We start from the raw sequence: 22,191 nt of genomic DNA, 5'->3' as shown, positions 1-22,191 counted from the left end.
GCTGCAGATCAGGGCTTCAGCCTGTTGGGAGCAGGTGGGCTGAGAACAACAGTTATGGAAGGACTCTGAACATCGGGGCCGGAGGTGGGAGGTCGGGGGGATAATTCTAGGAAAGTAGACGGCAGAGCTGCCTGCGGCCCCCAGGTCTTGCTGGTTGTCCACGGAGACAGTTTCAGGTGTTAGAACATTCACATTCTATCTATATTTAAAAGTCCATCCACCTTTACTTTGGAAGGACCCTAAAACATATACGTACATGCCTTTGTGTCTTGGTTGAAGAAAAAAAAAGCGAATTTCAATCTGCCCCTCTATCAAAAAGTCCAGTTGGTCCGTGTGTGTGTGTGTGTGGTGGTGTGTTAATTTAGGAACACAAAAGAGCAAACATCCAGGACTCAGAAAATGAAGCTAAATTTTTCAAGACCTTTTCAACCCTGAAATTCTCTAAAGGAGTTTTACTTCAGTTTTGTGGTTAAAAAGAAATAATAATAATAGATGCACATTAAAGAGAAAAAAACGCAGAAATGGAAAAAGGTGAAAAAGCCTCGAAGTCCCACTATCAGAACAAAACTGTTGTCTTCGCGGTGTTTCCTTCTGGTCCATTTTCAGAGGATTTGGGGCCATTTGATTTATCGTGCTACACGTACAAGTTTGCACTGGCATCTTTGCTCTCAGTGCATGAAGATGTTCTGACTGAATTCTAGCAGAGGGCTGGCAGCAGATCCTCAGTTGGAGGGTCCCTGTGCTGCAAAGGCACATTCTGATGGAGACGGGGGAGCGAGGGGACCACTAGGGCCTTGGGTGTCGATGGAAAGTCAGATTATCCATTTATTCACCTCAGATTATTCACCTTTTCAGATCCGTTACCGGAGGCATCTACAATTGGCCTGGAGGAGGCACCAGGGCCTCCCTGGCTGTCCCTGGCCCAAGAGGGTCCCCCAGGGCCCTGGGACTTCCTCCTGGGGGTCTGGCCTGGGCACTCTGTCTCTCAGCCCAGAGTGTTACATGTTGCTTCCCCCCGGGGCTGGATCCAGCCGTATCTCCAGGGGCCTGAGCCTTCTGGCTTCCGGGACCCTCGCCAGCTGGCAGCTTGGGCTGAGCCGATGCCTTCCGAAAGGCCCGGAGCTGTTGGAGGAGCTGACTCTTCCCCGTGCAGTCCCTGTGACACAAGAGAAGCAACCTCCGTCAGCACCCAGTGGAGCCAACCTCCCAATACTTTGCCACCGAAACAGGATACAGAGGAAAACCAGAGCGCTTCCGGAGCGTGTGCCTGGCTCTCAAGACACTAAAAAGTCAGGATTGCGGCCTTCCGGCCCTCGCCGATTCACAGAGCGTGTCAGCATGTTAAAGGCTTCTGGGAGGAAACCTGTGAGACACTTCTCAACCCAAGTTTGTTTCCCTCTTTAATCCTATAATGCCTAGCTACATGCCACATTGGGGAAAAGCTGCATTAGACTCTGACGTTCCCAAAGGATGGGATCTTCAGGCTCTGTAATTCCAAAAATGATGGAGACTGCCAGAGCATATAATGCGAACTCACCCCACGACCACGGGGTGGCCTCCGCATGTCAGAGACCTGAACCTTCCCTGAATTTGACATTTCACTTAATTGACTCAAGCCTTTCATTTCTGGCTGACAGCCATCACTTTATTCCATCCCTTCACTTTCTCTTCACTTTTATTGCCGTCACTAGTAGGGAGCAAATCAAATTGGGGGGCAATTTTTCAGAAAGAAAACGTAATCCCTTCTCAAGACCAAGCTAAGCATCCTTGGGGATGTCTGGAGAACAGGCCAGGCCAGATGTTGCTGGGCTCCCCTGCCCGCCTCCCAGACCCGCCCCCCAGACCCGCTCCCACCCTCCTGTGCTAGCCCTGTGGGTGCCAGACAGCTGAAAGCACCGATGTTAACATGCGGGCCGCGGCTTGCTGCTGAGGCCGAGGTGAGCATCTCAGGCGGCGAGAGCCCCCTTGTGGTTACCGTAGCCTGGCTGGGCCCTGCTGGTCTCGCCGAGCTGCTGTCTCCTCTTCCCCCTCATCCTCGCTGTCAGAGGAGCTGGAGCTGCAGCCGGAGTGGGAGCTGGAGCTGGAGCTGGAGCTGCAGCTGCGGGGACAGGAAAGGTGGGTTCCTCTGGACATAACCAGTCCACTCCAGGCGTGGTTCCCACCAGGGACTTGGAGCGCCCAGGTCTCCCTGGTGACCCAGGGCAGGAGGATGGGCAGGCCAGCCAAAGCCCAGCCAGCCAAAACCAAAGGGCCACTGCAAGTGGTGGAGGGACGCAGCCAGGGCCAGGTACCCCTGCCTAGGCTAAGTCTGCTTAGGACTCCGGCAGGAAAGGATAACCCTTGGCCCCAGCTTCCTCCCAACCTGCGGGGAGAGCCTGCTGCTGGGACCCAGTGGGACTGTGGGCCAAGCTCAGTTCTTGGCTAAAAGCACTTCTCAAGTGAGCAGTGCCCCCAGGACCCGCCTGTCCAAGTCCCCCTTCCTCCTGAGGCCAACGTGGCAACCCGAAGCAGCAGGTTTGCGGCAGGGCTGTCACTGCTCCCTGTACCTTTCCGAGGGCCCCTGGTCTGATGGCTTTGTCGGCCGCAGGTCAATGAAGACGGTGGGAGGCTCCGCTGGGCTCCTTAGCCGCGTGTCCATGGCCAGCGCCTGGAAGCCCAGCTCCTTGGAAGCGCATCTGGGGTGAGAGGAGAGGGGTGGCTGAGTCACTTCCCGGTGATCACTGTGTGACCTGTGCAGGGTGGCTTCCTGCCACCAGCTGGGTGCCCCCGTGCAGGACACTGAGGCAGGTCCTGAGAACAACCCTCAAGATTTAGGCCAGCGCTGTCCAATAGAACTTGCCACGATGATTAATTGTTCTGTATCTGCACTTTCCAGTATGGCAGACACTTGCCAGAAGTAGCTATTTAAATTTACATTTAAGCTAATTTAAATTAGAAATTCAGCTCCTCAGCTGCACTAGCCACACGTAGCCAGTGGCCACTGACTGGACAGTGCAGTGTCCTTTCTACTGGACACGGGTTGTCAGGGACAGACGCCCACTCCAACTAGCTCGGGCGAGAAAGGGAATTACTGGCTTTCAGATTCCTAAAAAGGGTGGACAACCAGAGTGTGGGAAGAGTCGGGGTACAGCTGGGCCTTAAGGGACCCCAGGGCCCTGTCCCCACCTCTGCCTACCCCATACCCCAGCTTCAGCCTTTCTCACCACAGCTGGCCTGGCTGGGGTCAGATGCCCAGGGCTGGCCCAATCAATGGTGGCCAGAGGGGCAGGGTCCTCCTCTGGGGAGGCCGTGTGGATGGTGAAAGGAGGATTCCCATGGGGTGGGGAAAGAGCAGGTGCTTTGGGGCTTGAGTCCCAGCTCTGCCACTTATGTCCTGGGCAAGGCAACCTCTCTGAGCCTCAGTTTCCCTGTTTGTAAAATGGGGGTAATGTTAGCACCTACCTGATCATATTCTTGAGATGAAAGAGAAATACACATCAAGTGCCCCACCCATAAATCAAGGCCCAATAAATGCTGAGAGAAGCCAGTTCTAGAGAGGACAGGGGCCATGCGTGGTCCCACCTGCTTCCGGCCTCCTGCGGCTTGATGTCCTGGGGCGTGTCAGAAGGCACCCTCCAGGCAGAGGAAAAGGCTCTGGACTGCGTGGCACACAGGAGCGTGAGTTGTTCCATGAGCCTGTCCTGGGTGCTCGGCTTGGCATGGTCTGTGGGGAGGGGGGAGGCAGCTTAGTGGGGATGCAGCCCCCTTTGACTCACAGCAGCCTGAGCCTCAGGACCCCTCGTGTGGACATGCCTGGGCTTGTGCTCGGAGAAGGGCTGGGGGCCAGCAGAGGCCCAGCCCACCCTCTGCTGCTCAGAGCTTTTGTGTCGCCCCCCTCCAGCTCAGCAGGGCGAGGGGCGCTGTCTTCTTGAGCAGGGAGCCGTGTGTGAGCCCGGGAAGCAGGGGTGACGTCCTGTTAACCGTGTAGTCCACGTTCTCACTCCGGTCCCACTTGTCAGAGGGAACCATCAATAACAGTTCTGCGTATTTGCTTTGCTTTTTCTTTTTAAATAGCAACGGGATCATCCTCTATAGACTTTTTTTTTTTTACTGAATATATTTTACATTTTTCTGTGTTGAGAGAAATGAATAGATAGATAGATTCCATTTGTTGAGCTGCAGAGAATTCTCTGGTTGACTGATTAGCTAGACTCCTTCTGAATATTGAATGTGGTTTGTTTCCAGTTTTTCACAAGTATGAACAATGTTGCAATGAACATCTGTGAGGGTGTGTTTAGGACAGACTTTAGAAGTGGAATGAATAGCTTAATTAAAGGCTTATGTGCCTTTAAATGGAGAACAGATTCTGCCACATTGCCCGCCAAAAGGGGGCACCAACTACAGCCCCCCAGCCCTGCCCCACCTTGTAGGAGAGTGAGTTTCTCCATATCCTGCTCTAAGGGGTTAAATTCCAAACAAAATCCTTTTTAAAATAGCACCAGTGGCCCTTGGCTACAAAGGAGCCTTTGCTCTGGAACCGGAGGCCAGAACCCCTGCAGCTCCTTTGCCTCAGACCTGCCTCCACTCACCTTTGTGGGCCAGAGTGGCCAGGAGGGGACAGGGAACTTTTTTACGAAACTGCCCAGAGCGAGGCCACAAGTGCAATGAAGGAATCATCCCTGGCTTTGTTTGGTAAACGTGGAGGCAGTGGAAACAGGATTCTGTTTAGGAGCGGGCTGAAGGGGTACCAAATGCAGGATTACTTTGCTCCCAGAAAGAAAGAGACGCAGGTCCGAGGAGGTGGGGGGGAAGAAAAGGCAGGGACCCTGTCTGAAGGGCTTCCTCTCGTATCCCCAAGGCCTGGTCCACCCCAGGAACATAGCAGGCAGTCACATATGTAATGGATGAATGAATGTCAGTGAGTGAATGGATGGGTGGATAAAGTCTTGCATCCTGGGTGTGCAGGACAGCGAGGGCCGAGCAGCAGAGAGGCGCAGCAGATGTGGCGAGCTGCTGGGCTGACTGTGCCCAGCCCACTGCCCTATTTTACTGGGAGGCCCTGGAAGGAGCCACTTGTGGGGATGCACTTGGGCCCTAGCGCTCAAGTTCAGACCTCGGCCCTGGAGGCGGTCCGCTGCCCACCACGCGGCTCCAGAAGCGTAATCTCCCGGGTCCTCTTCTCGCCCTGTCAGACTCTGAAGGACTTGATCCAAATCCCACTCTTCAAGTTGCTGAAATAATTAAAGTGGTGATTATGAGGCTGCTGTGGGGTGCCAGGGACAGGAGCACCAGATTTCACAGCTGCCGTGACCCACACAGGCAGTCCTGGGATGTCTTGGGCAGAAACCAGGGCTGAGATGAGGCAGCTCGCTCACCCACCCCCACTCACCCACCCCGTGTGGGTTGCAGAATGAGCTGCCTCCGTGAAGGCTGGTGAGGCCACCCACCTTCCTACGCAATACTTTTATTTCTGGCACAAAGACGTTGTCTGACTCGGAGGAAACTCAGTGTCGTATTAAAACTATTTAGGTTCATGCAGGTTTAGAATTGGGAGGTTAAAACGTTTTGCTCTTTTAAGAAACAGATTGTTCCAGGCAGGTGCTAGGACTGGAGGGCTTGGAAGAGGGGTGTGGAGGCAGTGGTGTGATGAGGGGGGAAGACGTTAATCAGGAATTACTGTGTCTTGTGTATGGCCTTGCAGCTCCTTGTAGCCCCATAGGGGAATGAAGATAAAGGGGTTCAAGGAAAGAATGGAATTGATAGGATGGAATTGGTGAAAGTGACCTCCATGTACACCTTGATGCCAGTTTTCTCTAAGTTGTTAAGAAAATTTATCAAGTAAGGCAAAAACGAGTTTTGTGATGTTTCAGTGTCATGTGGGAGCATCTTCCAAGGAACCCATCTTTCTAGGGGAGGGCTGGTGTGCACAGTTGACCAGGGCTCACCTGTTTGACAACTTCGTAAAACTGAGAAGTGTGACGGTTTTCTTTTCCGTCCATTGGAGCAGCTAACCCCAAAGGTACCAGTTCTGTTGCCCTGTAGGTGCTGACCTATTGTACTTAATGTAGCAATTTAATCTCCGCGTTCCTTCCCCCCTCCCCACCCCACCATGTACAAAATGCCAGTTTCTCATAATCTCTTTGAACCGGCTTTGTCATCCTGCTGGTCCCCTTGTTAATGAGCTAAATACAGGGGCTCACCATTTGTATGAGAACAAGGGCTTGAACATTTTGAGATTATGCTTTGTCAAATCTGTTACCTATCTCATATATCTTCATGATCATGCTTGGGATTGGTTTTCTTTTTTCTTTTTTTAAAGAAGGCTGGGGTCTCCTTGCTCTTCCTTGTTCACTTTAACTCTACCTGAGGATGGTCTGTCGGATAGGTAGGACTGCCTGCCTGATGGTGGGCCTGGTGCCATGGGCCTAAGGTTGTTGCTATAGACTGAGTCTCTTTGTCCTTCCAAATTCACGTGTTGAAATTCTAACCCCCAATGTGATGGTATTTGGAGGTGATTAAGTCATGAGGGTGGAACTCTCATGAATGGGATTAGTGCCCTTAAAAAGGAGACCCCAGAGAGCTCCCTCACCCCTTACAAATGAACCAGGAAGCATGCTCTCACCAGACACCAAATGTGATGGAGCCTTGACCTTGGACTTCCAGCCTCCAGACTGTGAAAAATGAATTTCTGTTGTTTAAGCCCCCCAGTCTATGGGATTTTTGTTACCGTGGCCCAAAGAGACTAAGACAGGCGTAGTGGGCCAGCCCTCGAGCTGGCCTGGGGAGGACCATCGCCCCGGGGAAGGCTGGGCTAGGGGGACGCCTACCTGGAGGGAGAGCAAGGGCAGTCCCCCCTGGGGCCCCTCCGGCAGCGTTTCCGCAGCATCACAGGGCGTCTCCTTCACTCCACTCAGGTCCTGGTAGGCTGGGTCCTGGGCATCCCAGGTGACTTTGTGAAGTATGTCTTTCTTGATCATCTTCCTTCTCTCCCTCCGGAGGGCTCTGCGGTTTGCAGAGTCTGAGCCTTCCTGGGCCCATGAGGCAGCGCCTGGGGGCTCTGTCTGCAGGCCTGCTTCCTGAGGGGAGAGAGTGGCCTCTCCCTGTGGCCCCTGGCAAGGACTCTGTGATGTACTGGTGTTGAAGGCTGTGCGCCCATTGTCATCCTGCCACGTGGGGGTCTCTGCAGGCATCCTGAGAAGAGAGCTGCTCTCGTCACAGCTCTGCAAAGGCCTGCCAGGGGCCCTTCCTTCCAGAGAGGCTGACTTCTGGGGCTGGGCCCCAGCGTTCCACTCTCCCCAGGGTTCTCCGGCAGATTCCACAGGCACTACAGCTGGCTAGGGGGGAAACAAGCGTCCTCGGTTAGCAGCCTCAAAACATACCTTGGGGAGTTTTTGCATGTGGTAAGATGTGTATAGAACATAAAATCTGCCATGTGAACCATTTTTAAATGTACAGTTCAGTGGCATTGAGTATATTCATAATGTTGTGCAGCCATCACCACTGGCTATTTACAAAGCTTTTTCATCACCCTGAACAGAAACTCTGTACCTCCCCTCCCCCAGCCCCTGGTAAACGCTCATCTACTTCTTGTCTCTTTGGGTTTGCCTGTTCAAGATATTTCATAGGCGTGGAATCACACAATACTTGTCTCTTGTGTCCTTCCATTTAGCTTAGTGTTTCCAAGTTTCACCCATGTTGCGGCATGTGTTAGAACTGCATTCCTTTTCATGGATGAATAATATTCTGTTGTATGGATGGTCCTCATTGTGTTTAACCATTCTGTCTGTTGATGGATACTCAGGTTGTTCCCTGCTTTTGGCCATTGTGAACAGGCACACAGCAGTTAGAGGTGGACAAGATGAGACCCAGGCCCTTTGTCTCCAGAGTGAGCCCACGGCCTCAACCCCTGTGAGTTGGTATAGACTTTCCCATCCCAGGTTAAAAAATAATTGTCCAGAAGAGTTGCCGAGGTAATTGCAGAAATGAAGAAAACACAAAATAAAGTGACATGGACATGGTTCCAACTGAACTAATCAGGGGACTTCGCAGCCCTGGCAATTCTCCTGTTTGAGGTTATTTCAGATATATTTCTAGGCATGGCTGAGGGTGTGGGTGATTTCTGTCATGGTGCTGGGAGGGGACACGCCCTGGCTCTGTAAGATGACCCTGTGTCAGTGCTTGCACTCAGAACTGCAGAGTCTCGGCATGTACCCACTCTGTCCAAATACCAAACTCCAGCATGGCTTCTGGCAGCGTAAGCCTGTGCCCCTAGGATTACCCCAGCGCCCCATTAAAATGCCTGCCTGAGAAAGCTCCATGCTGCCAGAATTTACTATTTGTTCTAGCCAACACCTGATGATAGGCCCCTGACCTCCCTTTCTTAGAGCACTTACTAAAAAGGGCTTATAATTGTGAATATGTGTCTCTTACAACCCAGAAGCATCTGTCACTGACCTGAGAGCCATTCCCTTGAAATGTACTCATCAGGAAGGACAGGGCCTCTGCCTCCCTTCTCTGTGGGAGGATAGGCTCCTGCCTCCCACACCTGCCAGGTAGCAGACACACCTGGCCTAATTGCAGCTTCACTGACCGGCTCTTTGTGATTTTTCACTTTTCTGACTCCACTGAGCCCTCCTCACCCCCTCCCTCAGTCTTCCTTTGAAACACCCATCACCTCTGCACAAATCAGACGGAGCTCAGCTCTTTCCCCTGCTGTCAGTAGTTACCGAATAAAATCTCCTTCCACTGCTTTAACTAAGCATCAAGACATTAACTTTAGATTTAAGAGTTCTTGATCTTACCTGGGACCCTGGGAAATGGGGAGACAAGAGGATGGAAAATTCCCTCTGACATTTGGCAATGACCGCAACTACGATACATAATTACTGAGCGTTCTGTGGCATTTGCTAATTGTTTTCTGTATTCATCTCACCTCCCCAGTGAGGGGCACCTCTTACCTCTGAATCCCCACTGTTGCCCTTATTCAATCAACAGATGTTTAGGGAGGGCAGGATTTTGTGAGAAGCCGGATAGTGCTGAAGCCAGCTGGGTTAAGGGGAGGCATTTATGACAACAAATTGTGACAATGGTCAGACAGCTCAGGTGGAAATAGGACAGCTGGGAGGTGTGTGTGTGTGTGTGTGTGTGTGTGTGTGTGTGTGTGTGTGTGGTGAGGGGTCAAAGGTAAGAGCAGGGGGCAAAATCAGATAGAAAATCTAGTCCCCACCTCCCCCCAGCTCTAAGTGTTCTGGGCTCCTGGGAGCATGACGTGCACAAGGCCATTAGATATTTGGTGTCTGAACTCCTTGGGTTATACCTGGAGAAAGGCTTGGGTGTGCAGAGATGCTATACCAAGGGCTTTAACCTCTTTAGACCCACATTGCTGTTAGAGTCTAGCGAGGGCCATGGACACCCAGACCCACACCCACACCCTATTGTGCTTAAAGGGTCCTGGCTTCGTGGATCCCTGGATCCTGCATTCCACAGACCTCAGGAGGAGACCCAGAGGAAGTGACCCAGGCCCCGTCAGGGTCTTTGGCCAGTTCTTCTGACAAGTCTGGAATCAGGGCGGTTTGATTTCGCTGGAAGATGATCAGCTCCTCTTCCTCGCAGTTTGACTGCGGACAAATGAGAGTTCTCTGGATTATATGGCAGCAGGCAGGGCCAGGTGCGCCTCAGCTTCCACCCACCCTCCCTGCCCCTCTGCTCTCCAGCTGTCTGGGAAGACCAGTTCTCTTCCGAAGGGACTCGCCATGGCTGGTTCCTGCCGCTGACTTAGAAATGGGCTTGGCAGCACCACCTGGTGAAGGTGAGATCCAGGGCGCCCAGTTCTGCACGTACCTGCCACCCCTAAGACTTTGCGTACAGCAGGTGCTCACTTAGTGCCTGGCACTGAATGAACAGAGCAGTGAGGTGACAGCTGAAAGAGCAGAGTCTGGCCCTCCCCGTCCTCTGCAACAGGGAACCTTGGTGCTTCACTTACATGACATTGAGCTGATAAGCTCCAAAGCGGTCCTTGGTCAGCATCATGTTTGTCACGGGAAGAAAGTGCATTGGGGGCCTAGGAAGATGTAGGAAGAAGGTGCTCGCTTACCGAGGAGGAATCTGAGTCCAGAGATGGGAGCTGCTCCTTGACGGCCTCAAGGATGGCATCCCAGGGATTGGGCAGTAAGGGCCCCACATCTTTGTCATGGGATGCCATGGGATGCTTCTCAGCGTGCCATCATCCAAGGAACCTTGCAGAGGACATGGACTGAGGTGAGAGGGTCCAGGAGCAAAGGGTCAAGAGCTCAGGGGGCTGCCTTTTCAAAGCATAGACCATCCCTTGCCTTGGGGGATGAAAACAGATTGGGAGACCACCCACCCCTTCTCCCTTCTAGTCTGCAGGTTCCTGTTACTGAGGGCCAGGCACTGTGCCCTGCATTGTGTGTGTGTGTGTGTGTGTGTGTGCGCACAAGTGTGTATGTGTGTGTAGTGCAGTATGGAGCCTGCAGATGTACGTACATAGTGATATTTTATGGTAATATATAGATATATGTATTGATATATAATGATATATGTACTTGATGTGTAGGTATATGGATGGTATACAGAATGATACATGTGTATGACATACAGATATTTGTAAACTATGTATATCCCATACAACAGACACTATTATTATCTACATTTTATAGGCTCAGAGAGGTTATATCATTAGTAAAGACAAAGACAGAATTTGTATCAAAGTCAGAGGGGATTTCAAGCCCCACTACTCTTTACTGCCCCCTTACAAAGGAACAGACTAGAGACATTTTGGAGTCCCGCGGACACTTTTTTTGGAGTTGACAGTCAACCCCTTATACCCAGGCACTTAGGCAACACGTCCCAGAGTCTAACAGAAGGCCCAGTCCCTCAGGGGTCAAGGGGGCTTAGAAATGTGGGGCGATGGTACTTCAGAGCCAGTGTCTGGAGAATACTTGAAGCCTGAGAGGCCTCTGTAACCATGAAATGGGAAAAGAACACTCCTGCCCCAGCCCTGGTTCCCATCAGGAAAGCAGCAGGTGAGTGGGGGCTTCTTACTTCTTCTTTGCTCACAGGAGTGGGGTTAGGAGCTTGGTGCACCTGACCTGGGAACAGCAGAGTGGGGACATATCTGGTATATACATCACGGGATATTCTCCGGCTGCAGGTCAGATCAGAGGGCAACAGAATCACCCGGGTGAAGGGGACTACCAGAGACTCTAAGTTCTCCAGGAGGACAAGGCAATAGGGGAGGAAAAGGCATTACAGGCTGCGGGAAGAGCACGTAAGAGCTCAGAAGAGTGAAAAGTGCCCAACATGTGGGGGAAGAAGTTTTCAGTTCCTGGAATATACGGTGCAAACGGACAAGATCGTGAAGGGTCCTGAACGCCAAGTTGAGGAGCTTGGCTCACCCAGCAGACGAGGTTTACGCTAAACGCTGCACGAAACAGCAGGTCCCCCCGAATCCTGACTGGCTCCACGTCCGTTTCTTGGCTGCAGCCCGTTAGCTCCGCCCAAACCTCCGACCCCGACCCCCTCCTGCCGCCGGTCAGCCGGTTGTTATGACAACTAGACGCCAAAGTCCTCCTGGGTCAGGCTTTTAAATTCTAAAGGTCGGAAACAGGAAACCCATCGTGCGTCCTCCCACCGATCCCCAGCTCGTTTCCTCAGCCCCCACCCCGTCCAACTCCCAACATTTATCTCCGCAGCTGAGGCAAGCCCGAGGCCGTTCACCTCGGCCTCAGCCTCCCCTCCTGGCGCGGTCCCGACAGGGATATAAACAGGCTCTAGCGCGTCCCTCCGGTTGTGTTCTCCCTTTTGGGCCGCGGCGCAATTACTGAGGCTATCGCCGCCTTCGGAATCCCCTCTCAGCAGAGTCTTACATTACTGGACTGCCAACTCCCTCCCACCCCCCGCTCTTCTTTCGGGACTTGGCGCGTCCTGTCTCTCCTGAAACACGATTGGTTTCCCTGGCCAGAGGCGGGGCGGGGTAGGGCGAATCCCTCCTGCTCATTGGCTTCCGCCGACGTCACACAGCGAGCCGGGCGAGCTGACCGGAAGGTCCGGGTGCGGGACGGACGAATTCCACAGCGCTCGGGGGACCCGCGAGCGTCCCGGCGTGCTCCGCGCTTCTCGCAACCACTTCCGGGGCGGGAGCGGGGCCGCTGGGTCCGCGCGCTGTGGCGGCGGCCGGCGCGGAGAGACCGCGGACGGGCGCGGCCGAGGGAGCCCGGCGGCAAGGGGGCAGGGGTAGGCGGCGGCGGCGGCGGCAGCGGCAGCGGCAGCCCCAGGGCTGCCCGCGGCCCGAGGCCCAGCGCAGGTAGGCTCCGCGGCGGCCCTGCCCCGCCTGGTGTCCTCACCTGCTGCGCACTCTCGGGGCGTCCTAGCAGTGCAGCTGGCTCGCCGCTTGAGTTTATGACTCCGAGCGTCCGCTTTGCCGCTGGGGAGCGGGGACGATAAAGCCACGTGCGGTGTAGGGTTACTGGGAGGAGATGTCAGTGCTAGGGTAGTTCCCTAGGTTACCCTCCCCAGGGCCTGAGAACGAGGTTGGGATACCCCGGGCCAGCGGAAGGCCCACGCCCCGGGGCGGGACGCGGTGCCCTCCGGCTTTAACAGACCACCTCCCTGTGGATGCCACGGTCAGCAGCAACGTCATTTTTTTTGTTATTGTTGTTAATTTTGTTTGTTTTTTGTTTTGCTTTAAAAGTAACGAATACTTAGCATTTTACAGAAGGGACAGAACACAAAGGTAAAAGGAAAATCAGAGGGTTGCGTTCCTAGTGCTACTTCCTGGAAATAAATCTTGGAAGCGATATGCAAAAGATTTTCTACAAGTATACGTGATGTATGTGTGAATACAATTTTGTTCGTAAGGAATACCGCATCATCGTAGAGCATCTGGCATGCGGCAGGGTGATAAAGGAAGTAATAGTATTGGGTTGGCCAAAACGTTCTTTCGGGTTTTAAGTAAAAATAAAAGACACATTTTTCATTTTCACCAAGAACTTTATTGAACAACGTATTCACTGTTTCATTCTACTACCTTCTGCCATTTTTCAGGTAGCTTCATAATTCCATCTTCCCAAAACTTTTTATCTTTTGAGCAAAGAACTGTTCCAGATGCCTTTTAGTCTTCCAGGGAATTGAAATTTTTTCCCGTTATGAGAATTTTGTAAAGACTGAAATAAATAGAAATCTGAAGATGCGATGTCTGGTGAATATGGTGGATGAATCAGAACTTCCTAGCCAAGCTGTAACAGTTTTTGCCTGGTCATCAGAGAAATGAATGGTCATGTGGTATCCTGATAGAAGATTATGCGTTTTCTGTTGACTGATTCTAGACGCTTTCGTAGAGTGCTGCTTTCAGTTGGTCTAATTGGGAGCAGAGCTTGTAGGAATAAATCGTTTGGTTTTCCAGAAGGAGCTCATAATAGAGGACTCCCTTCCAATCCCACCATATACACAACATCACCTTCTTTGGATGAAGACCGGCCTTTGGTGTGGTTGGTGGTGGTTCATTTCGCTTGCCCCACGATCTCTTCCGTTCCACATTATTGTACAGTGTCCACTTTTCATCGCCTGTCACAATTTTTTTTTTTTAATTTTGTAAAAATATTTATTTTTGGCTGCATCAGGTCTTAGTTGCGGCATGTGGGATCTTTCATTGTGGCACGTGGGCTCTGTAGTTGCATCATGCGGGTTCTTTAGTTGTGGTGCATGGGCTTAGTTGCCCTGTGCGGCATATGGGATCTTAGTTCCCCGACCAGGGATGGAACCTGCATCTCCAGCATTGGAAGGCAGATTCTCAACCACTGGACCACCAGGGAAGTCCCCACAATTTGTTTTAAAAATGGAACGTTTTAGTTATGTTTAAGTAGAGAATCACATGTGGAAATACAGTCAAGAAGGTTTTTTTTGCTTAACTTATGTGGAACCCAAACATCAAAGCAATTAACATAACCAATCTGGTGCAAATGATTTTCAGTGCTTGATTTGGATACTTTGAGTATGTCGGCTATCTCCCACGTGGTATAACGTTGATCATTCTCAATTAATGTCTTGATTTGATCACCATCAACTTCAACTGGTCTACCTGACCTTGGAGCATCATCCAGTGAGAAATCTCCAGCACGAAACTTCTCAAACCACTTTTGACATGTTCGATCAGTCACAGCACCTTTTCCATACACTGCAGTGTTTCGGTTGTGTTTTTACCTTTCTTGAAATAATAAAGCATAATATGCTGAAAATGTTGCTTTTTTGTTTTCCATCTTCATTGTTAAAACGGCTACACAAAAATTCACCAATTTTGATAAGTTTTTTTTAAATGCACGCTGATACGGCAGCTGTCACAATACAATCTAACAAAATTGTTTCAAATGAAGTTAAAGACAACTAAGCTCTACTAGAGCCATCTTATGGAAAAAAACCAAACGAACATTTTGGCCAACCCAATAGCTTTATGGTCTCTTGGCATCCGAGTTCTCCCTCCATGGGCTCCTGGAGTGGGGGTCTGATTCTGATTGCTCCTCAGCGTTCTGGAGGGTGTCAGACAGGTGAGCCTCCAATAAAAGGAGAGAGAACATGGGTCCCACCCTGGAGGAGGCATTTGGAGTAGAAGAAACACACCCAAAAAAGGCTTGAGGGGTGTATTGAAAGGAGTGCTGAACTGACACTCAGCTTATTTGGATTCTTATCCAGGCTCTGTGGCCTGGACTGTTCAGCTTGGGGGTTCCCGCCTGAAAAGTGAGAGAGCTGGTTGCTCTCAGGCCCTTCCAGTGTGGACAGGTGGTTCCAGGAAGCAGGGCTTTGCTCTGAACTTTGTTACACATACTCTGGCCAAGGGCCGACGGATTCTTTGTCCCCCAAATTGGTGGCTTGTTTGTTGTTTGGCCATCTTGGCTGTATCTCATGCTTGGAAGCATTCATTAGTAGAGATTGACGTGCTAATGGCATCTGTGAACCGCTGTGGTACCTTTAGGCCATCTGAACTGGAAGTGGTTTTCTTTGTTTTCTCCTTCTCTTCCTTTTCTACACTTTGGTCTTTGTTCTTTCCCACCCAGAGTAGAACAGGAGACAGTTGTCACTCCTGGACTAAGGGTTCTACTAGGAAGCTGATGACTTGGGCTTGATGGGTTAGGATTCCTAGAATGAAGGGCTCTTCATCCTGCTGTTGTCCCATCTTGGGGAAAGTGTCACCCCACAAATTAACCAGTCTATCCCATTCCCCCTCGTCTCTCCCACATTCAATGGATGCATAGGTAGATTCCTAGTCAGTTAACACTGGTCACACCCTGGTTTCTGTGTTGGAGCTTTCTTTCCATTTGTTTCAAAATTTGTTTTTAAAATTTATATACAGTAAATTTACTCATTTTGGTGTTCAGGTTTATGAGTTTTGATAAATGTATAGAGTCATATGTCCATCAATCAAGATACAGAACAGGTCCATGATCCCCAAATTCCCTCTTGCAGTCCCTTTGTGGGCCCCCCACCCCTAACCCTTATTACCAGTCATCTATCCTCCTTTAGTTTTATCCTTTTTTTAATTAAAAAAAATTTTTTTTAAACACATGCACTTGTATTGTTTATTTATTTATTTATTTTGACCACGCCACATGGCATGTGGGATCTTAGTTCCCCGACCAGGGATCAAACCCGCGACCCCTGCATTGGAAGCACGGAGTCCTAACCACTGGACCGCCAGGGAAGTCCCCCCTTTAGTTTTATCTTTTCTAGAAAGTCCTGTAAATGGAATCATACAGTAGGCAGCGTTTTGAGTCTGGCTTACACTTGGCATGATGCGTTTGAGATTCGTTCATGTGTTGTGTGTATCACCTGTTTATTCCTTCTGCTTATGGCTGAGTAGTGTTCCGTTGTGTGGACGTGCCACTGTTTGTCCATTCTGCCATGTGTTTTTAACTGCAGTCCTTGGAAATATCATGTCCCCATTAAAGAGTAAGGAACTAGGGGTTGGAGATGCTAAGTAGCAGAGCTAAATTTTGATCTAATTCCAAGTCCAGGACTCCTTATTTTTTTAAATTTTATGTATTTATTTTTGGCTGCGTTGGGTCTTCCCTGCTGCATGCAGGCCCCTCCTAGTTGCGGCGAGCGGGGGCCACTCCCCGCCGCAGTGTACGGGCCTCCCACCGTGGCGGAGCCTCCCGCTCCCGCTGCAGAGCACGGCCTCCAGGCACGTGGGCCTCAGCAGCTGTGGCACGCAGGCCCAGCAGCTGTGGCCCACAGGCTCAGTTGCTCTGTGGCATGCGGGATCCTCCCAGACCAGGGATTGAACCTGTGTCCCCCGCGTTGGCAGGTGGACTCTCAACCACTGTGCCACCAGGAAGCCCCAGGGTTCTTTTTCACCACATCTGAGAGCTGATTTGGTCCACTGACCTAATTACCATTTCTCTGCTTCCCATCCAAGAGGTTGTCAGGCTCCTTGAGTTGCCTTTCTAGAATGTGGGGCCTGGGGGTCGATAAAGGAAAATATATGCCACAGTTTATGACACATGTGCTCCTCTTTTTCTGCCTAGTGACAAGCTCACCAGTACTAGCATGATGGAGCTGCCCGAACCATACAATTTTTTTTCTTTTTGGCTGCACTGCAGGGCTTGCGGGATCTTAGATCCCTGACCAGGGATCGAATCTGGGCCCCCTGCATTGGGAGCGTGGAAACTTAACCGCTGGACCACCAGGGAATTACCACATATGATATTTATTGAAAGGAAGTTGTCTGGTCAGTCCCAGGAGTTGGGTACATTGGGCAACAGTCTGTCAGGGCAGTGACATAGCCGCCTGCTGTGGGCAGGAGTGTGACCATGCCGTTTTCACTCCGTGTAGCTACCAGGAAGGAAAGACCTAACGACCCCAGTGCCTCCCTCCACAGCGATGTCGGAGCTCAGCGATGAAGCCAGCGAGCCAGAGCTGCTGAGCCGCAGCTTGTCTATGTGGCACGGGCTGGGTGCGCAGGTCAGCCGGGAGGAGCTGGCCGTCCCCTTGGATCTTCACACAGCTGCCTCCATTGGCCAGTATGAAGTGGTGAAGGAATGTGTGCAGCGGTAAGAGATCTTGGGAAATGTTCCTTCCTCTTGGATTTTTGAGCTCCATGGTTCAGCTCTCAGGTGGAGCCATCAGGAAGCTAGCGGGGGCCTTGCCCGCAGCTGTAGACATTTAATCCTTGGGTAGATCAACTGCTGCTTCTCTTGGGCTGTTGTCAGTGATGATTTATGCTGGATGCCGATAAGGAAAGCAGTTTTGATTCCGAGGAAGAAAAAGGCAGCTTAAACTTTTTTCATAGGCTTAGAAATTGTTCATCTCAGGCTTACTTTAACCAGAGTAATTTTACGGTTTTCACTAATTGCAGAAATGCTCAAACAAAACAAAAATAAAGATTGAAAGCAACGCCCTATGGCCTTCTTTCCCCAGAAGCTTCATTTTAATCCCTCCTGCCACCCTCTCCCCTTTAGCTTCTGCCATAGAGGAGGAGGTGGGGTTATCCCCACCTGGAGGATTGCACCTTACTCACTGCCCACATGCCGTTTTCACTGATCTTACATGCATATTAGGTCCCCCTAAACAGCACTGCTTCTTAGCGCCTTCTTGTTTGAAGTACGGTTTGATACTCAGTGTAATTTTTGGAAAGGGATCCATCTTCTCATCTCTTCCCACTTTGTCTGCCACACTTTGTGCTCACCGTTATCATCTCATCGATAACTTAGAGAAGCAACCTATGTCCATACCTACCTGGGCCTTTTCCAGTTCCAGTTTGGGGAGTTAAAGCAGAGCCTCGTGGAAGCCCCGTTTCTGGCTCCCAGGTCATAGCCATCACTTATGAGCATCTGGCCAGTTGGTACTCCTGTACCGGGTGGGTGTGCAGGCAGCACATCCCCCGACAGGGTCACCACGACCCCACCTATAGTTCTGCTCCTTTAACATTCACAGGCTTTTAAGCCTTCGGGTGTGCTGTTAAAATGCACAGTCCAGAACGGCTCTAGGAAGTGTTTGTGTTCTGATTGGGGTTGTGACACCTGCTGAGACCGAGGCTGGTGCACAGTAAACACACACTGGGGACCCGAGGGGGATTTGGAGGGGTCAGAAGGGAGGATTCGGCTGAAGGGGGTTGCCAGAACCCCAGGGCCGCTCTGCTAAGCGGTGGGGGTGGGGGGCGCCTCCCTGTCCATGTGGGCGGGCGTGTGGTGAGAATGGGCTGGTCTCCAGGCGGCTCTCCCAGCCAGTGGCTACCCCTGCATTCCTGGGATCAGGACCTGGGAAATGGCTGCCTGGGTCCAAGGCCAGGGTCAGTAGAACGTGCTGGTGAATGGAAACTAACTGTGTGGTGTAGCTTAGTGTGTGTACCTAGGAGAGGCACGAACTGCATGGGTTGATTGTCACTTGGTACCTCCACTGGAGGCAAGGATTGTGGAGGAGGAAAGACTGGGGCGTGAAACAGGCAGGATGCTCCTGGAAGTGGGTCTTACTTCCACCCCCTGACCCCAAACTCTGGGTTGGGAAGCCTGCATTGTTTTTCCTGTAGGAAACACTTTTCCAGAATTGTAATGGAAATCAGTGAGAAAGACAGGATTCTTTGGTCATGGATTTTTCCAAGAATGTTTCTGTAGGGTAGGACAACAAAGGAGAAATCGTCCACTGTCTGAGTCCCCTCCTCTTTCCTCTCCCCTTGGTGCTGGACTAGCAGACTGGTCTGTTGGCGGGAGGTAGTCAAGGCTGCAGGTCGGGGTTTCTTGGCCTCGGCACTGCTGACAGCCTGGGCCGGCTCATTCTGTGTTGTGAGGGGCGTCCTGTGCACTGTAAGATGTTGGGCAGCGTCCCTGGCCTCCACCCACCAGATGCCAGTAGCTTTTCCCTCCCCAGGTGTGACAACCAAAAATGTCTCCAGACTTTGCCAACTGTCCCCTGGGGGCAGAATCTCCCGTGGTTGAGAACCGTCTATGTAGCTGGTGGTAGCAAAAAAGAGAATTGCTGGCCTTAGGGTAGGAGGAGGGTGCAGATGAGAACGAAAAATCAGAGGAGGGAGGCAAACTTGAGGAAGTTTGCAAAGGCAGTTGTCCGGCAAGTGTAGTCACTCCCCCCCCCCTCCCCCGCCAGTGACATCCAGGGTGGCATGTGACTGCTTCCTGTCAGCATGTCAGCACTTCCTGCTCTTTCTCTTGGCCTGGCCTGGCCACCGGCTTTGGTAAACCCCACCTATGAGATGGCTGGCGTGTCTAGCATGTCTTGCGTTTGTTTAGGAGAGAGTTAGATTTGAATAAGAAGAATGGTGGTGGCTGGACCCCGCTGATGTATGCCTCCTACATTGGACACGATACCATCGTGCACCTGCTGCTCGAGGCGGGGGTGAGTGTGAATGTGCCGACCCCGGAAGGGCAGACTCCGCTGATGCTGGCTTCCAGCTGTGGCAACGAGAGCATCGCCTATTTCCTCCTCCAGGTGAGCTACGAGGGCCTCAGGCCAGAAACCTGAGGGGCCCCCGGCCGCTCTGCAGAGACGTGAACCACTGCAGGCCCCTGTGTGCGTGCGTGTGCTCGGGTAATCACTTCGATTCTTTCAGCGTGATGGCTTGGAGGGCGCCCACCCTGTGCAGAGGAGACGCGGCCTTAACGAGCATTCTGTGTTCTCTTGAAGCAAGGTGCTGAGCTAGAAATGAAGGACATTCAAGGCTGGACTGCCCTCTTCCACTGCACCAGTGCTGGGCACCAGCAGATGGTCAAGTTCCTTTTGGACAGTGGAGCGAACGCCAATGTGAGGTGATTACGAGGTCTTAAGTGGCCGCAGGAGGGGGGTGGTCATGTCTGACTCTGAGGAGGGCAACTGACAAGGCAGCTAGAGGCTGGAGTGCAGGGAGCCCCTGCCTTGGTTTGACAGGCTCAAGACAAAGGGACAGAGGGGACAGTCCCGCCTAGGCGTGGAGGCATGGGGATCGTCCTAGCTTTCTCATGCATCTGTCAGGTGGCATTGTGTGCAGCATTTTAAGTTCTCTGTGCCTTATTTCCTTTATCTGAAAACAGGATGGCAATGCCCATGTCATAGAACTGTTAGAAGAATTACATGTTCTGTCATATAACAGGGGCCTAACATAGTGCGTGGCACTGAATTGACATGCATTAAATGCTAAATCCCTATAGCTTTCTTGCCTTTTCTATATATCAGGTGAGGTGATACTTTGAAAACAGTCATAAGTTTTAAATATAAGCTGGAAGTAGGGTTGTTGTCTAAAGCTTGTCACCATGATAATCCTCTTCAACCCAGCATTCACCTGACACTGCACACCCTGGCTGGTGTCAGCCGTTTTAACACACTGTAGGTTTACAGGCCACTAAGAAAGAAAAAAAATGCTTCTAATTAAAATGTATTTCGTTTATTGACATTCTGACTTCAGCGATGCATGTGAAAACCGTGTGTCTTCGAACGGATGAAAACCAGTGGTTAGCTTGCTTCCTGTCTTCTAGCCCAGGTGAACCAGTGAGGACCTGGGTGGGGGGCACTCGGAAGAGGGCGCTGAGTTAACCGTAAGCAAGCATTAGGTGTAGTGAGGGCAGGAGATCGTTAGTCCTGGAGCTCCTGGAAGGGTTCCTGGAGGATGTTGATCTCAAAATGTAGGATATCTGGATAGGTGGAGAGGAGGTGCTAGCTGTCTGTGAGCAGTGAAGGGCGACAGCTGCTTTTTGCTGTGATTAAGTGGAGATTCAGGCCATAGCAGGGGGAAACAGCCAAGGAGGAGTGAAGATGGGAGACACATTGTCTTAGGAACAAAAGACTAGACCTGGGGTAGAAACCACGGGACTGATATGTTGATACTCACTTTCTCATCTCTCCCCATTCAGGGAGCCCTCTGGGCCTGGGGATGGGTGGCTTTGCGTCGCTGAGGTTTTGTCTGCAGCAGGCACGCTTCCGCCCCTGAGAGCTTCCTCTGCTCACCATCTGACTGCAGTCTCCATCTTGCAGGGATCCTGTATATGGATTCACTCCTCTGATGGAAGCGGCTGCCGCTGGCCATGAAATAATTGTGCAGTATTTTCTGAATCATGTAAGTGACCCTGTTGATTAGCTTATAATTTAGTCACAGCAAGTGAGGCATCATATCACTGAAGAATAAACTATAACAGAACTTTCTCCTACACAGAAATAACTGCTCTTCATCGGTTTATTCAACACATTTTCATTGAGTATCTGTTGATGCCAAGTGCTGAGTGGTGCTTAGGCATTAGGGGTACAGTGGTGAGCAACTATAGACACCTATTCCTGTAATAATTTAAAAAATACTATTATTTGAAAAGTATGGAAAAAATTTTAAAACAGTAAATAGCACTCATCATCCTATCACTTAAAAAAATTTATATAGAATAAGGAGGCAAATATCTTCCTTCATTTTCCACCCACCCCCTGTTCCCCCACAAAATGCCCAGTTGGTTGATAAAGAGACCCAGGATTTTCCTCTGCTGAGAAAGTATGTCTGTAGACACCTGCAAACACATACATGGCTTTTTGTTTTGAACAAAGTGGGATTCTACTGTGTATTTGATCTGCAGCTTCTAAAAAATAATATGCCATAGACATCTTACCCTTATATGGTATTCCATGCAGTATCCATGCCATAGTTAGTTCAGTCAGTTCCTTATTAGTAGAAATTTAGGTTTCTAACAATTTGCAATTATAAGCAGTGCTCCAGGGAATATCTTGGCACACACAGCTTTAGCATGCATGCAGTTATTTCTACATGCTGTATTTCTACAAGAGGGATTGCTGGTGCTCACATTTTGAACTTAATAGGTCCTAATAAAAAGGCAATTAGGGGGCTTCCCTGGTGGCGCAGTGGTTAATAAGAATGCGCCTGCCAATGCAGGGGACACCGGTTCGAGCCCTGGTCTGGGAAGGTCCCACGTGCCACGGAGCAACTGGGCCCGTGCACCACAACTACTGAGCCTGCGCGTCTGGAGCCTGTGCTCCGCAACAAGAGAGGCCGTGATGGTGAGAGGCCCGCGCACCGCGATGAAGAGTGGTCCCCACTTGCCGCAACTAGAGAAAGCCCTCGCACAGAAACGAAGAACACAGTCATAAATAAATAAATAAATAAATAAAAGAACATGAATTTCTTTAAAAAAAAAAAAAAAAAAAGGCAATTAGGGCTTCCCTGGTGGTGCAGTGGTTAATAAGAATGCGCCTGCCAATGCAGGGGACACCAGTTTGAGCCCT

General features: G+C 51.0%; 2 protein-coding genes across 7 annotated transcripts in view; one reads left to right on the top strand and one right to left on the bottom strand.

Annotated features, from left to right (window-relative positions):
• Nucleotides 1–474: 474 nt before the first annotated feature.
• Nucleotides 475–11,495, bottom strand: DNAAF8 (dynein axonemal assembly factor 8). The gene is made up of 9 exons (XM_059896595.1): nt 11,394–11,495; nt 10,073–10,214; nt 9,468–9,596; nt 6,807–7,313; nt 5,093–5,210; nt 3,562–3,703; nt 2,547–2,675; nt 1,976–2,098; nt 475–1,156 (listed from the first exon to the last, which is right to left on the bottom strand). The coding sequence occupies exons 2-9, from the start codon at nt 10,178–10,180 to the stop codon at nt 874–876; spliced, it is 1,539 nt and encodes a 512-aa protein (XP_059752578.1). The 5' UTR covers nt 10,181–10,214; nt 11,394–11,495; the 3' UTR covers nt 475–873.
• Nucleotides 11,496–12,160: 665 nt separating this feature from the next.
• The window catches only part of ANKS3 (ankyrin repeat and sterile alpha motif domain containing 3), a 29,369-nt gene continuing 19,338 nt past the window's right edge, over nt 12,161–22,191 (top strand). For 2 of the 6 annotated variants that reach the window (XM_059895977.1, XM_059895976.1), the window contains exons 1-5: nt 12,162–12,301; nt 16,822–17,039; nt 19,230–19,428; nt 19,624–19,745; nt 20,944–21,025. In XM_059895977.1, coding sequence (XP_059751960.1) covers nt 16,870–17,039; nt 19,230–19,428; nt 19,624–19,745; nt 20,944–21,025 — 573 coding nt within the window. In that variant the 5' untranslated portion in view covers nt 12,162–12,301; nt 16,822–16,869. The other 4 variants (XM_059895979.1, XM_059895978.1, XM_059895981.1 and 1 more) reach the window with 4 other exon arrangements.

Source organism: Balaenoptera ricei, chromosome 15 (assembly GCF_028023285.1).
Source record: "Balaenoptera ricei isolate mBalRic1 chromosome 15, mBalRic1.hap2, whole genome shotgun sequence".
Taxonomy (NCBI): domain Eukaryota; kingdom Metazoa; phylum Chordata; class Mammalia; order Artiodactyla; family Balaenopteridae; genus Balaenoptera; species Balaenoptera ricei.
The sequence above is the reverse complement of the archived record's forward strand: the minus strand, read 5'-3'. Positions and strand labels throughout refer to the sequence as shown.